The sequence below is a fragment of the Athene cunicularia genome, assembly GCF_003259725.1.
Source record: "Athene cunicularia isolate RWA chromosome 2 unlocalized genomic scaffold, athCun1 chr2_part1, whole genome shotgun sequence".
NCBI classification, from domain to species: domain Eukaryota; kingdom Metazoa; phylum Chordata; class Aves; order Strigiformes; family Strigidae; genus Athene; species Athene cunicularia.
The window spans coordinates 117,929,137-117,943,084 of NW_020799095.1; the positions used below are offsets into that span (position 1 = coordinate 117,929,137).

Consider the following 13,948-nt stretch of genomic DNA (forward strand, 5'->3'; position numbering starts at 1 on the left):
AAATGCCTCTGACCAGGGGTCAACAGAGTTTTAAATGTAGAAGATAATGGAAACATAATCCAGTGCCATTTGATACTTTAGCATAATGCATTTTTCATTTCAGATCCTTTCTCTCTTTTTATACCCTGAAATGTTTGGTATATTTTTGTTCAAATTTTAACATGTCTATAATTTGAAGATACTTTACCAGCTAGGGAAGAGATAAGTTTCTAGAGCTTTCAGTAAAATGGAAAAACAAGAAGGTGGGGTAACCTGAGCAGGTAACTCAGCAGTGGATTATGCTGTGTGCTAGATGGGTGCTGTGATCCCCATCCTGCAGGTCTAGGCAGGGGATTTAGGGCATATCATCTGCCTGAAACCACTCTGCTTTTAAAGGAGATACTAAGGACAGTTAGGAATTTTTTAAAAGTCTGTTACAAAATTGAATAAAAGAACAGAGAGAGGAAAATGTTGTGTTTTCAGGGTATTATCCTTTATGTAGCTTGGAAGTCTTTTGCACTGCCTCTCTGTGTAACACAACTGCCACAGTTAGATTTTTTTCCCAAACAGTGTTCGTGCTTTTCTTTAAGCACAAGTTACAGTTTCCAGATATGCACCAGGACAGTACACATGAATAACAGAATATTTTCAGTCTGTAAGTTTTTCTATGTTATTGTTCAGTGTTGAGTTCTTCTGCCATAAAGGAAAATGTTTGGGCAAAAAGCAGGGGAAGATTATGCCATGAACCTCCTTGTTGATTTTTTCAGAATCTTCTGTCCAAAAGACATTTGCTCATCACTGTAAGGCATGAAAAGCACCTCTCATTTTGGAGGGGAATTATCTGGAGGCTGGTTTCTTAGACTAACAAACCTGTGACCCTCAGTCTCAAAGAGTATCTATTACCAAAAGTTTATGATCAGAGCTGCCTACACAAGTAACCCTTACAATGGAGAAGATTCTGTGGACAAATGCAAGTTAGTGACTTCATTCCTATTACAGAAAAACTCTGGGAAATACTTTCATCATTGTGATGTTGATAGACCATAATGATATCTTCAAGAATATTTGGGGGGGTTATAGATTTTAAGATATTAAGAAATAAAAATAATTAAATTTAAAACATGCAGGTCTGGCTGTGATTAGCTTTTTTTTTTTTTTTTTTTTCCAAAATACTTTTTCTATAAAACTAGTTTTTTATAGTATAAATCTTCCATTAAAATTCTTAAGTTAATTCTAGAAACAAAGACATTTTGCAAACACAATGCCATTGTAAATAGAGGCTTTGGAAAATTATTGTTATTCACCGTCTGCAGCTCTGTGTTTAGAGTTTTGCAGTCTTCTAAGAAACTAATAAGCAGCCTGAATGACATTTTCAGGAACAATTGGAACTTGTTGACAGTGCTAAAAATTTGAAATTCCATATTTTAAAGCAATAACTGTTTCATATAGTGAGACAGAGGATGTAGCATTTAAACTGCCTGCATTTAGACTTTAAAATCAGCCATGTGGGACAGAAGGGGTCCCTCTGGAAAAATATTCATTTAACTCCTGATAAATTACTCGTTTTTGCTTGTTTATTTTAAAGGACAGCATACACAGGAATGTATTCATGGCAGATGAATTAGCTCCTATATTATGAGTGTGCAGTGTGGTTAGTGTGAAACGTTTACACCACCCAGCTCATCAGAAACCAGTCAGATCATTTGTTTCATTCCAGCTGTGCTCTTTACATTTACATGGGGCCTGGGACAGAAGGGATTTCAAATCTCTCTTTTCTCATATATAAAGTTGCACTTCTTTTCCAAATCCTGACTGTTTTAATCACTCAGTTTTATTAACAAAAATATCCCCAAATGATGTCTAAATCAGTTTTTATTTCTGCTGAAGCAATGACCATTGAAATAATTGGAAGACTTCCCCCCAGTTAAAAGGACTTTGGTCAGCCTGTAACTATAGCAAAACCAGCTTTTTTAATGGCAGTATTGATTTCTGGCCCTCAGAATAATACAAAAAAAATCAGAAATAATCAGAAATAGAAAAACTGTGTTTTCAGTCAATCCAAATTTGAAAATCTTCACTGATTCATTCACTTTACAAGTGGAACACTGTGAAATTTTTGTTTCACTTAGTTCAGCTCACTTCTCCCTCTTTAAACAAGAACAGTACCTCAAAACAAATATCAAAATGTATTTGACTCAGCACTTGTTAGCATCTAACAGCTCTGGGTCCCAAATACGGGAAAGACTTCAGCAAACTGGGATGAGTTCAGCAGACGGCCATCAAGATGGTTGGGGTTTGGAGCTTTTGCCCTGTGTAAGGAGGATGTGGGAGCTGGATTGTTCAGCATGGAGCAGGGACAGTTCGATCTAACAGCAGCCCCCCAGTGTTTACTGGAAGGTCACTGAGAAGATGGAGCCCCATTCTTGACAGTCATGCATGACAGGAGGACAAGAGCCAGTGGACGTAAATTAAAACAAAAGAGTTTCAGACTGGATATAAAGAAAAACAGGTTGCACCCTCAGGACAGTCAAGCAGTGGAACAGGGCCCCAGAGAATTTCGGTAGTGTCTATCCTTGGGGTTTTCAAAGTCTGACTTGGTAAAACCCTGAGCAGCCTGGTCTGACCTCACAGCTGAGCCTGCTAAGGATAAAGACGTGGATTCTCTATATGTTGGTCTAAGCATTCCTGAATTGGGTCATTGATGCAGTTTATGAGACACCTTTCATATAAGAACATCTCATCTACATTTAGGAAAAAAACATCCAGTAAAGCAAGCATTGATGGTTTCCCCACAATAGTCACTGTAAACTGAGATGCCTTTCAAATTCCTATCTGCACAAAATGAAGAAAAGCACTACAGTTCTGTCCTTTAACTTTCTATCTCTTCTCTGTTATCTGTGAGTAATTTCCAATGTATCCTGGTCTTCCCATTCATGATCCATTCTGTATTATTCAGAAGCTTCTTCCTAATGATTACCAATTTCCACTTCTGCCTTCCATCTCTGTGCATAGCAGTCAGGTGCTAGGACATAAAGTGGGCTGTCTGCTCCATCACTGCTAGAGAAAATAATTTAATATGTGCTGTGTCAGGTATCTTAGTACAGTCTTGGGTTATGATCAAGTTTACAGTTAACTATTTGTAAAGATGTAAGATATATATTTATATAATTTATAAATATTATATCAAGTCATGTCTCTTCATTGCTAAATAGGAGCTTTGCTAAATAAGTGCATTGGAAATAAAAATATGTGCTTGAATGTATTCAGCTTTGCTTCCATGCTTTAAAACTGCTCTCTCATATACAGAAGCCAGATCTGTGAAATTGAAAGTACCTGTATGTGCTCTTGAAAGATGAGGAAAGTCTTTCTGAAGGCATTTTCACTTGAAAAATGAAGGCACATTTGTATGTGCTACCCTTTCAAAAAATGTTTTCTGAGGTAAAGTTATTCACAAAATAGTTTCAACAATTCTCCTTGAGTCTCTTAGATCTCAGACAGAAGATTATTTTCAAACACTTCTTTGAGAACAGATTTCCAGATTTCAGTCTGAGGGAATTGGTATTCCTTGGACAGATAAGCTGTATATGGTGTATTCTGTCCTTGAACAGGCAAGTGCAGCTAATTTCAGGATTTTTTGTTAGGAATACTAATTTTCAGATGAAATTCAGTATCCAGATTCTTCATACATTTTGGACTTTCCTCATGTGCCACTGGTGGTTGGCTTTTTGTCAAATATTCAGCAAAGATCTTAAAGCATCATTGCACCAGGGATGTACTGAAGAACCTTCAGGAGGCTTTTTGAAGGAGCTGAGCAGTCCTGTTGAATCCAGCAAACATATTTATTTTGTATAGCAGTACGCATGTATCGGGGTCTAACTAACTAAGGAGTTAGACACCTGATTTGGCAGTAAAATCCATCAGTCGTATTCCTTGTTCATATTTGCTGCCATTTCCATGTAAAACTTTTTCACCTGGTAGGACATGGCCATGTAGAGATGACTTTCTGAGTTTCCCCATTGTGGGTCAGCTACAGGTCACTCTGGGAATTCCCCCTAGGCGTATGCAGGTGTGTGCTAGAGTGGGGACTGTAGGACAGCAAGGTGATGGGAGACAAGGGGACGGGATGGATTACTGTGGTAGCAGACACAAGTGCCTTGCGTTCCTGGGCTGAGGCAGTACATTGTGCCCCCCCAGGGAACGCAGCGTGGGGAACACCAGGGGCCTCCTGATTACAAAGGTGATTAAAAGATAGATAGCAGGGGTGATGTGCTTCTCAGCAGTGCCTCAAGTCACTGCAACTTCCTCGCTGACTAGTTTTTATGGAAAAGGATATGAAGCATCTGTTTTTTGTAACACTGTTTTCTTGGTCTGACTGTATACTATTATTAGTAGGCTGGTTTCTCTATAGTACAGGTTTGTCAGGGAGGAACTTGCTTAAAAACACATTTGTGGATCTGTCAAGGAGCTTTTACATGTATATCAGCGAAGGTGAAATTTATACTGTGCCAGGAATGGAAAAGCTGTTTGACAAAGAGAAGCAACCAGGTAAATAAGATCATGTCTTCAAAATGGTACTTAGGACTTGATCCATTTAGTCTATTTTAGTAGTCCTATTAAATTCAGTTTGAATGTATTGAGAGCAAAACTTATTTTAGTATAATGAGATTACTCAAAAAAAAAACCCCAAAAACCAAACCCAAACCCAAAACCCAGTTTATTAGGCTTGGTCTTCAGATCTGGAAGTGAAAGTCAACAGACACCATAGGCAGTCTGTAGTGAATCTACATTCATGTAAGCACACTCACCATGCGTGTAAGCGTACAAAGTACTGATGCTGTGAATAAGTTCACTTTCTGCACTGTAAATTGTAAGCGTAAGTTTTTCAAAAGCATTTACAGGAACTGCCTGACTCTCCTGGTTAGCCAGGGGATGGCACCTATCTAAATTCCTGTGGTGTTTGTGAGAAGTCCTCCCTTCTGTGTTATAGCTACAGGTACATCTGAGATCCTCTCCTAGGAGGACAGGCGCTCTAGCTGTTTGCATACATATGCTTACATAGATTCATACTGTCAATTTCTTATGCTTCAGCCCTTACGTAGACTCCTCTGGTCCCTATGAGCTCCTGTTGCTTCCCCCATGCAGTCACAGATAACAGCTGTGCATTAGGCTCAGCTTCCACCCAAGACCACCAACCTACATGATGGCACAACGTACCTTAACCTCTCCCTGTGATAATGGAGGTGTGTACATTACCATGAGGAAAGGGACATGTTCTCTGTCTTCTCCTATATATGTAGATCCACAGATATTCTGTGCTAAAGATGCTGTATTCATATTCCAGTTAATCATGTCCATTTATTTAGGAAAACAATTTATCAAATAAAAAAATCAAAAATCCCTCTTTCAAAGAGAGTTGCAGACCATTGAGGGGGAATAAACGTATATAGGAAGGAAGCTTTTTAAACTGGAAGAGTTCTCTATCTAAAGGAAACATGAAAAGCTATGATCTTTCACAGTTTCTGAAGCTGGTGGACTTAAATAGGAACTTAAAGAAATGTGCAAACTGTGTCACTGTTGTCCACCTCTGTGATACGATCTCACAACTCAAGGCTACTTACTGGATCGCTGAATCGTCAGTGTGTTATTGTACAGTATGTTTTCATAATGCCTCACACTGCTGAAGTGAGCAGGGATACAGCAAAGATATGTGGTTTTAAAATGGAATTTTAAAATTGCCTGAAATTCCTTCATACACAGAGTTTACTCTTTATATTTGAAAAACACTTGAAGTCTTTTAGCAATTATTTCACCTGGTAGCTGGAAAACCACTTTCTTTAAAGATAAAAAAAATCTGATATCAGAAGCCTGTTTGGAGCCTAGTGCACATCTAATTATCTTTCTCAGTCTTAATTATTTAGCAAGTGCTAATAAACTGCACATATCATGACACTCATGTTTAATAAGCATATAAATTTAATTGATTTTTTTCTCTCTCTTTGAAGACTAACAGACACGGAATTCAATCACAAGGCAATGGCATTATAACTTCCAATATAACATCAGGTTTTAATAAGCCTCCTGTTTGCTGCACACATGTGCTTAAGACTGCCTGGAAACCAAATCAGTAGAGAAAAGGGATTACTTTAGATTACTTTGAAATGTGCATTGTTTGAAATGGCCTCTGGTGACCAGCTTTCATGAATGGCTGATTTTACTTGTGGGGCACGTCATCTGGCTCAATTATACCAGGCTCCTTTGTATGACAAGTGCACTTCTTGGCTGTGTTGAAATATGAAATTCTAAAACAAAGTAAATCAGATGGTGAGAAATAAATTTAAGTAACTGTATATTATCAGAAGTTTATAGCTTATCAGTAGGCACTCTTTTTACTGAAAAATATGCTGGAATTTTCTTTTAAAACTTTCACAGATTTGAAGTTAATATAAAAATATTATTTTTAATCTTCTTTAATGTTTTTTTCAACTATGTTAACAGCATTAAAATCAAAGACTTTTTTTTTTTTATTTTCAGAGACAGATCATTTCTTCTACAGTTACGTATTTTTAAAATGTTATTGAGTTTGTTGTTTTACTCTGACATATGAAGTGCTGGAAACTTTTACCTACTAAGAATATCCTTTAACCTGTACAAAGTTATAAAAGTGGCTTAGCAAGTGTGCATTATACTTTCAAGTCACTGCAGGCTTTTTCCTTTCCTGTCTGTAACTGTTTGCAAAATTACAATGTAAAAATGTAATATAAGGTTATGATTCTCCCTGCCTGCAATTACTTGAAATTATAGTTACTTTAAATTAATCTAGCCTGAGGCACTGATGATACATCATTATAATACACAGATTACATTTGGAAGGTGAGCAGATAACTGATTGATTAATAAAGTGTGTTGGAAATCCAGTAGGTAATGATTAGATTAGACCCAGATAGGAACTACATTCTTTGTGTTCACTGTAAATCCTATACTTTACAACTAAGATTAGGGGATTAACCTTTAAGAAGAGATGGTAGGTCTTGCTTTCTCCTCACTTCTGCTGTACTGTAAATGTGTTTCCCATGGCTGCAGTCTTGATATTCCCACAGGAAACTGACCCACAGATTTAGGCAGTCATGCCTGGTAGTCTGAGATTGCAGTGTTTGACTTTTAAATACAAGATAGAAGTGTAAAATGTGAGGGGAGCATTAACATTACTACACTTAAAACAGTCATCCATCAACTGCTTCTTCCACTTAAGTGCTTCACTGTGTTAGTGAAATTGAGAGTCATTGTTGTAGGGTGTTATAACCCTCTAGTCATCAAGACAATGTGATTTAAGGAGAGATTTAAGACTTCTGAACCACTAGGTTGCTTTGGTGCAGATGAACATCTCGCCTCCCTGACCTTTTATTATTTAACTTAAATCCGTCTGCACAATCTTCATGAAATTACTAATTTTATTGGGTATCTAACCACACACCTGTTATGATTCATAGCTTAGACTATGTGAGGCTTTAAGAGGTCTAAACACCCTTTGACATAAACATCAAAGATTCACAGAAACCGTATGCGTGTTGCTGAGAAAATCCCTTTCACTCCCTTTCACCCTGGAGTTTCCATGTATGCAAAATGTTTTTTAGTACAGCAGCATTGCTAGGTGGACATATTTCACTTTAAAACAAAGAACTGAAAATGTTACACATAAACCACTAAATCTGACCTTTGCAGGGGCACTAGTGGGTGAACCCACCTCCAGTTAACATGATGCCAATGAATGACAGAGATTTCTGGCACTATAGGCAGACTGGCAGGTTTTTGAAATGCTGCTGACCAGGTGCCCACCAATATGACCAACCTCCAAGGTCATACTGCAAATTACAAAATGCTGTCAATAGCAGAATCCTTACTCTGCTTTTTATGAATGATGAGAATTCTTCTTGTTGTCCTTTGCCTTTTCACATTTCTTATATGGAGAATCTGATTTTAAGGAAACAGAGAACACCGGAGTCATATTCCTGTAAAAAACAACATCAAGCTGAAACAGTTAAGTCAGCAAATCATAGGTAAAATACATAGCAAGATAATGCTCCTCTGCTTTGGTGTGAGGAAGGAAAGCTCATTTTCTTCTGGTGATTGATATCTGAGATTTTGCTTTTTTGAGAGGTTTTATCCATTTGTTTATCAGATAAACTTGTAAGAAGAAATCATCCAAGATGGTTTTTTGCATAAAGGAAATGAGGCAACTTATCACTTGCAATGACAAGGCCTTCTGCTTCTTTTCCGTGCTTTTTATATATTTTTTGCAAGTTCCTAGCACTTGTCATCAAATCTCAAAAATGTCCTAAGTAACAAAATGTTTGTTTGTGGACTATAGCTTAATTATATACAACTATGTCAATTTTTGGAGGCAAGGAAATGTAAGTACAGAGAAATAATCAGTAGGATACTGGATAGTAATGACCAACAAAATATTTAACCACAATATTGCTATTGCATTAGGACTTTCTTGATTTAGGATGCCTGTGGTGCTTTACCTTGTTAATTCACTGGGCACATTTTTTACTAATATCAGGGGAGCAGAAACCGGAATTCTAATTCTCAAGCTCCACAATAACAGTCCACATTATTACTAGCATTATTACTCTTATTATTATTACTACTGCTGTTTCCTTTATTAGTGAGAGTTAATCCATTTCTATTTCTAAGGAAAGGCTGCTAGAAAGCAGGCCTTGACCTATGACTTCGGATGATGTGCTGTCATCACTGCTTATGCTTGAAAGAAAACACCAACACTTTGGTGCAGAGAAGACAAAGTTTTTTGCCCTTTGTTATCACTTCATTATGAATTACTGATCTGGGACAATGCATAGCCCATGGTATTGGGGATGGACATATGTCTAGTGTTTATCCTCACATTTGATTTCAGATTTACAAACAAGAAAGAAAACTCTTCAAATAAGCCAGGTTCCCTATGCAAGGATATGTGGAAGACACATATGTAGAATAGTAAATATGTAGAAGTCTACACATCTTTAGAGCTTACAATGGAGCATACTTGTAGATATTGTGCCCTGTTTCATTTACAAAGTGCATGATTCAGGACAGATTTTTATTGGCCAAACACAAACCAGCACTTTAAGTGAACATAACGAAAAATGTGGACATGAAAATAAAGTAGATTTTTAAAGGGATAATGCTCTTCTTTAAAAACTGGCTGTGTCTTTTGTTGTGTCCCAAATTAAGCAATTTCAGCCAATGCACTGAAAAATCTTAAATATTTCTTGGCCAAAATTAATATAAAATATATGGATAGTTTCACAAGATACTGTTCTACTTTTTGCTTTTTTTCCTAGTTACTGAAAGATATTCTCATGTGAGACCTACAAATAAAGTCCTCCTAGTTTTTATGCCACATCACATGAAGTGGCACTATAGCCCTTCTTTGCAGTGCCCTGCCAGTGTAATTCAAGTTTCACGGGTAATTAATTCTCCATGCCAACGAGTCCTTGAACTGCCTGTTATAATACTAGCAGCATAGAACCAACTAAAGAGACAAGTTTTCAGATTTTATCCCATGAAGGCTGAGTACAAACTTATGAATTTGTGCTCTTGTGGGAAAAAAAAAAAAAAAAAAGAGAGAATGACTGAAAAAAAAATAGATCCAGATAAGGAAAAATAGTTTCTTTGTTTTTTTCTGGTTTCATTTATTTACTGACTACATTTCAGTTGTCATAGGTAAGTTCTACAGCAAAAATATAATTTAAATTTCCCAAATAGAGTATACAGAAGTTATCATAAGCACTCGTTTACTTGGCTAGATAGAAGCATTTTATAGTATTGTCTTGATTTCTGAACATTGCACAAAAATTTATTTCCCCAAGTGAATTTGAAAAGGTCCCTTTTAGGATTTCTCCTATTTTCATCTATTTCTCAATACAAATTACAGTGTCTGTAGGGTCATTTGTAGACTACCAGCCAGTATCCAATGCAAACACTGCAGCCTTGTCTTCCCTATCAAGTCTATTTTGACAGTTTTCCTTACTTCTTTTCCTTCTAAGACTGAGACACAGGCTGTAAAAGGACAAGTTGTCAAAGATCAGCTTTTAATAAAGATTTGTCATATGCAAAACTGAAATAGTTATGAGCCACAAAAGGTGGTATTACGGTGTTCTTGTGCAAGAGCCATTCAATGAAACTTGGATAAATAATTTTATGTGTGTAGATTGGTCCTGATATTTTCCTTTATCCATCAAGGGTAAAAAATAGAGTTGGAAAAGAAATGCTTTATGCTCTTTTTCCTAGAAAAAAACTTGCCTAAGGTGGCCTTAACTTGCTAAATCAAAAGAATTTTTTAAAACTAACCAATATGTCCCAGAGAGGATGAAATCAAAAATACTTGTTAATGTTCATTTGGATTAGTGTAAATTTTATTAGCACTGAGGTGTAATTGTCAGGAGCTTGCATTTTCGTACTGTGGGGGATTATTCAAACACGTTGGTGCCAATGTTTGCTCAGTGCAGTCAGGATGACTGCACTTTCTGGGTCAACATTGTCTGAAAAAGTTTGCTGTATGGTACAACTGAGGTAAGAAACTAAACACTGAGTCTCACTTCATGTAGCCTTTTGTGCTTTGTGAGGTGAGTCAAAGTTGTGCTATTTAAAGATCAGACATTTAGAGAAATTGTATTTCTGCTTTTGCATCAAGACCATGTGGTGTCTGGTGTCTGTAAGAAGGGTGACTTCTCTGGTAACCCTGGTCTTCGGGCTTTTGTCAGGCTTTTATGCGACTTAGAACAAATACATAGAAATTGAACTATTTTTAAAAGTAAGTCCAGACTAATTACAGACTTCTTGTCTACTTATCTGAATGTTGTGTAATCACCAAAATGGCGTTTAACGTTAAATGCCGATCCCCTGTATTGGCTTTTCAGTGTTCTAATGTTAGTTGGAGGCTGGATTGTTTGCTGGTGCAGAGACAATGAAAGACAAGATTTCTCTGCAACAGACACTTGGATTTTCCTTTTAAAGACGTTCACACTCTTCTGGTGTAATTACAGCCTGCCAGAGTGAGGAGCATGAAACTGTTTAGCTTGTGAAGCTTAAAATAAAAGGTGTATGTGAAAACAAGAACAAGATCCTTTTTCTAGCAGTCCAGCACCAAGTCCCATCCCCTCCCTCTCCTATGGCTTCTTCCTCTGAATTTTAGAGCACCTTCCTATTAATGCATTTCTAGGTGAGTGATGGGGCCCTTTTTGTCTTCTGTTTTGCTCTCATTAAATTATTTCTGCTTTTTAATCTGTTTGTAGTTAATGTTGCATGTCTCAATATGAAGTCCCAGGTGTGGGTGCACAGACCATCTTGTGAATTATGCTCCAGTCTAATTATATACTGTGCACCCCAGTACCCATATAGGCTTCCCCTTGGGCAGACCTCTTGAATGCTCTTGGGCTTGGATGGTTTTGTGGGGGGGGTTTATTGACCAATGCCGCCTTGCTTTATCCATAGTCCCAAAATAAAAACAGAAGGGATGTATGTGACAGGTCAATACCCTGGAGGGAGTAGGCACGACTCTGCAGTTTCTTTCCCGTCCCTTTCCTTTTTGCCATCGGAATAATCTCTCCCTTCCCTTGTGTAACAGGACAAATTTTCAGAGCTTCAGTCAGTAATGCCAAAAATGTTAAAGTGTAAGTGGTTACCCATTCCTCCTCGGGCCAATCAGTCATTTTCAGTCACAGGTTTAAATCTGCTGCAGCAAAGCCAAGCCTCTGTGCTTGCATCAGGTCTTACAAAAGCAAGGCTGACTGACAGGCACGGAGAAGGGTTCTGATAACGTACTGAGCTGAGTCTGGAGTATCAAGGACAAGGCTGTGCCAGAGGTACTGTGCATTATGGATGAGGCACTCAGGTCCATCGTTGATTGATTGAGGGACAGTTACGCTGTTTCACAATGCTGGGTAAGATCATCTGGACTGTCACTTAATATGAGCTTTCTTGTCGATGGGAAGATGACTTTTCATGTAGTGATCCAATGCAGATTGTAAATGACAGCCATGCTCTCCCCTCTGCTTTGCAAGGGTTTAGCGGCTCATGCAGGTGAGTTAACCTAAAATAGCTTTATCACATGCCAGGTGCCATACGCTGGAATTAACTCTTATACTCAGAATCTCAGACTGACTATAAATGCTGGAAAAGCACCTGCCTTTGATGACATGAGATATATGTCCTTTATCTCTAGCAGCCAAAGTGCCAGATAACCACTGCGTAGGTATGGCATTAAATTAAGTAGGGGAGCTGGGGGAAATGCAAAATTTTTCTACTCTTCTTTCAGGACAGAGAAAGAAGCTGTAATGAACAGTTCTGGAGACTTTGAAGCACAGCCACAGTACTGAGGTCTTTGGCTGACAAGCCTTCTGCTTTCTTCTTCTTACAGGGCTCCTCCTACAGATGTTCTGAAAACGTCTGCATCCCGGCAATTTTTTGCTGCGCCCAGGTACTGAATGTAAGGAACAAGCTGCATAAAAAGAAGCGTGGGGTGTAGGAGAAGCAGCACTGTGAGGAGTATACCAGAAGTCATGCCTATACAAAATGAAGGCAGTGGCATGACTTCAAGCAAAAATTATTTGAGAAAGCATAGTTGCAGAATGACCGAGTTTATTCTTAGAAAATGACAGAATAAAGCTCTTATTCAACAATATGGCTTGTAATCATGTTAAATGGTATGTGTCAGGCTTGACTTCCCTAAGTGTCATCCTTTCACTGTGTAACTGGAAGTTTATTTATTGCTTGAACAGAATTTCTTTTCCTCCCTACAGGTCTTGAAAACTAGAGCTCAGGCACTTCTGGATCAGTCTTTCCATTGAAATACTGGAACTACTATGAAGTCTTCTTGGTTTGCACTCATCTTGGCAGTGCTCAGTACTGAATTGCTAACAGGTCACTGTTCCACCATCAAGTCCCCGAGGTTCAGAGGACGTGTGCAGCAGGAGCGAAAAAATATCAGACCAAATATCATCCTTGTACTCACAGATGATCAAGATGTGGAACTAGGTGAGAAATAATTGTTGTTTGCTATTTCATTTCATCACATGTCTTTCAGTAATTTTTGCCAAGCAGAAAGTACTTTAAATTCAGAGAAGGTACTGATCCTGGAACAATATCAGAATGCGGGACAAGTTTGGAAAATGATTTAACAAATATTATTTAATTGCATTCATCACATTTAATTACAGACTTTAGGAAATATATGCTTATCAAAATCTGCCATGGAAGGCTTTAATCACCACCATAAAAAGATTTAATGATATATTCAAGGACATACAGGTAAAAAACTTGCATCAAAAGCCCTTTTTCAATTTGTGACTTTCTGCAGAACTTAAAAATTTGAGCCTTATGAGGTTAACCTTTCCCTCAGTTCTGTATGAGTGATTATCTATATTCTCCACATATTTGTCACATGCATGTATGTCATCTGACATGTTTGTGCACACAGACAAACTGGTCTGGTTTCAGAACATAAGCCTAATATTTCTATGGATTATTAAATTGTTTAAAATCCATCTGCTTTAAAACTGTGCTATATGTATAAAAATAGGGTAGTTTTGTTTTCACAAGTATACTAAATATCTGAGTACAACCTGGACATACCAGCCAGAAGTGATTTTCACATATTTTTCTTAGGGTGGAAAAAGTTAAAACACTTGGATGATGTTCCAGGAGGCCTTTGAATGTTTTCCATTAAGTAAGTTAGAAAGATATTAATGGTAGTTATGCATATAACTGATTTTTTGGTTCACTGCCCAAAGTGAAAAATCAAGGAGAGAAAGAGGATCATTTTAGGTTACCCCCAAGCAAATATTTTAGTTTTGGGGGTGGAAGGTAGGATCAAAAAGGTGAAAAATTGGCAAATCAATTTGAAATGAAATCTTGCATTCTTAGTGTTTTTTAATGAAAGACATGTTTTTAATAAAAGTATAGTGAA

The 13,948-nt window shown here is 37.5% G+C and overlaps 1 protein-coding gene across 4 annotated transcripts in view; it reads left to right on the top strand.

The window, feature by feature from the left end:
- Positions 1–13,948, top strand: part of SULF1 (sulfatase 1) — a 122,328-nt gene that overhangs the window by 44,225 nt on the left and 64,155 nt on the right. For 3 of the 4 annotated variants that reach the window (XM_026843187.1, XM_026843189.1, XM_026843190.1), the window contains exons 4-5: positions 12,401–12,460; positions 12,783–13,017. In XM_026843187.1, coding sequence (XP_026698988.1) covers positions 12,846–13,017 — 172 coding nt within the window. In that variant the 5' untranslated portion in view covers positions 12,401–12,460; positions 12,783–12,845. Of the gene's footprint in view, positions 1–11,815; positions 11,925–12,400; positions 12,461–12,782; positions 13,018–13,948 lie in introns of those variants that run through there. The other variant, XM_026843188.1, reaches the window with a different exon arrangement.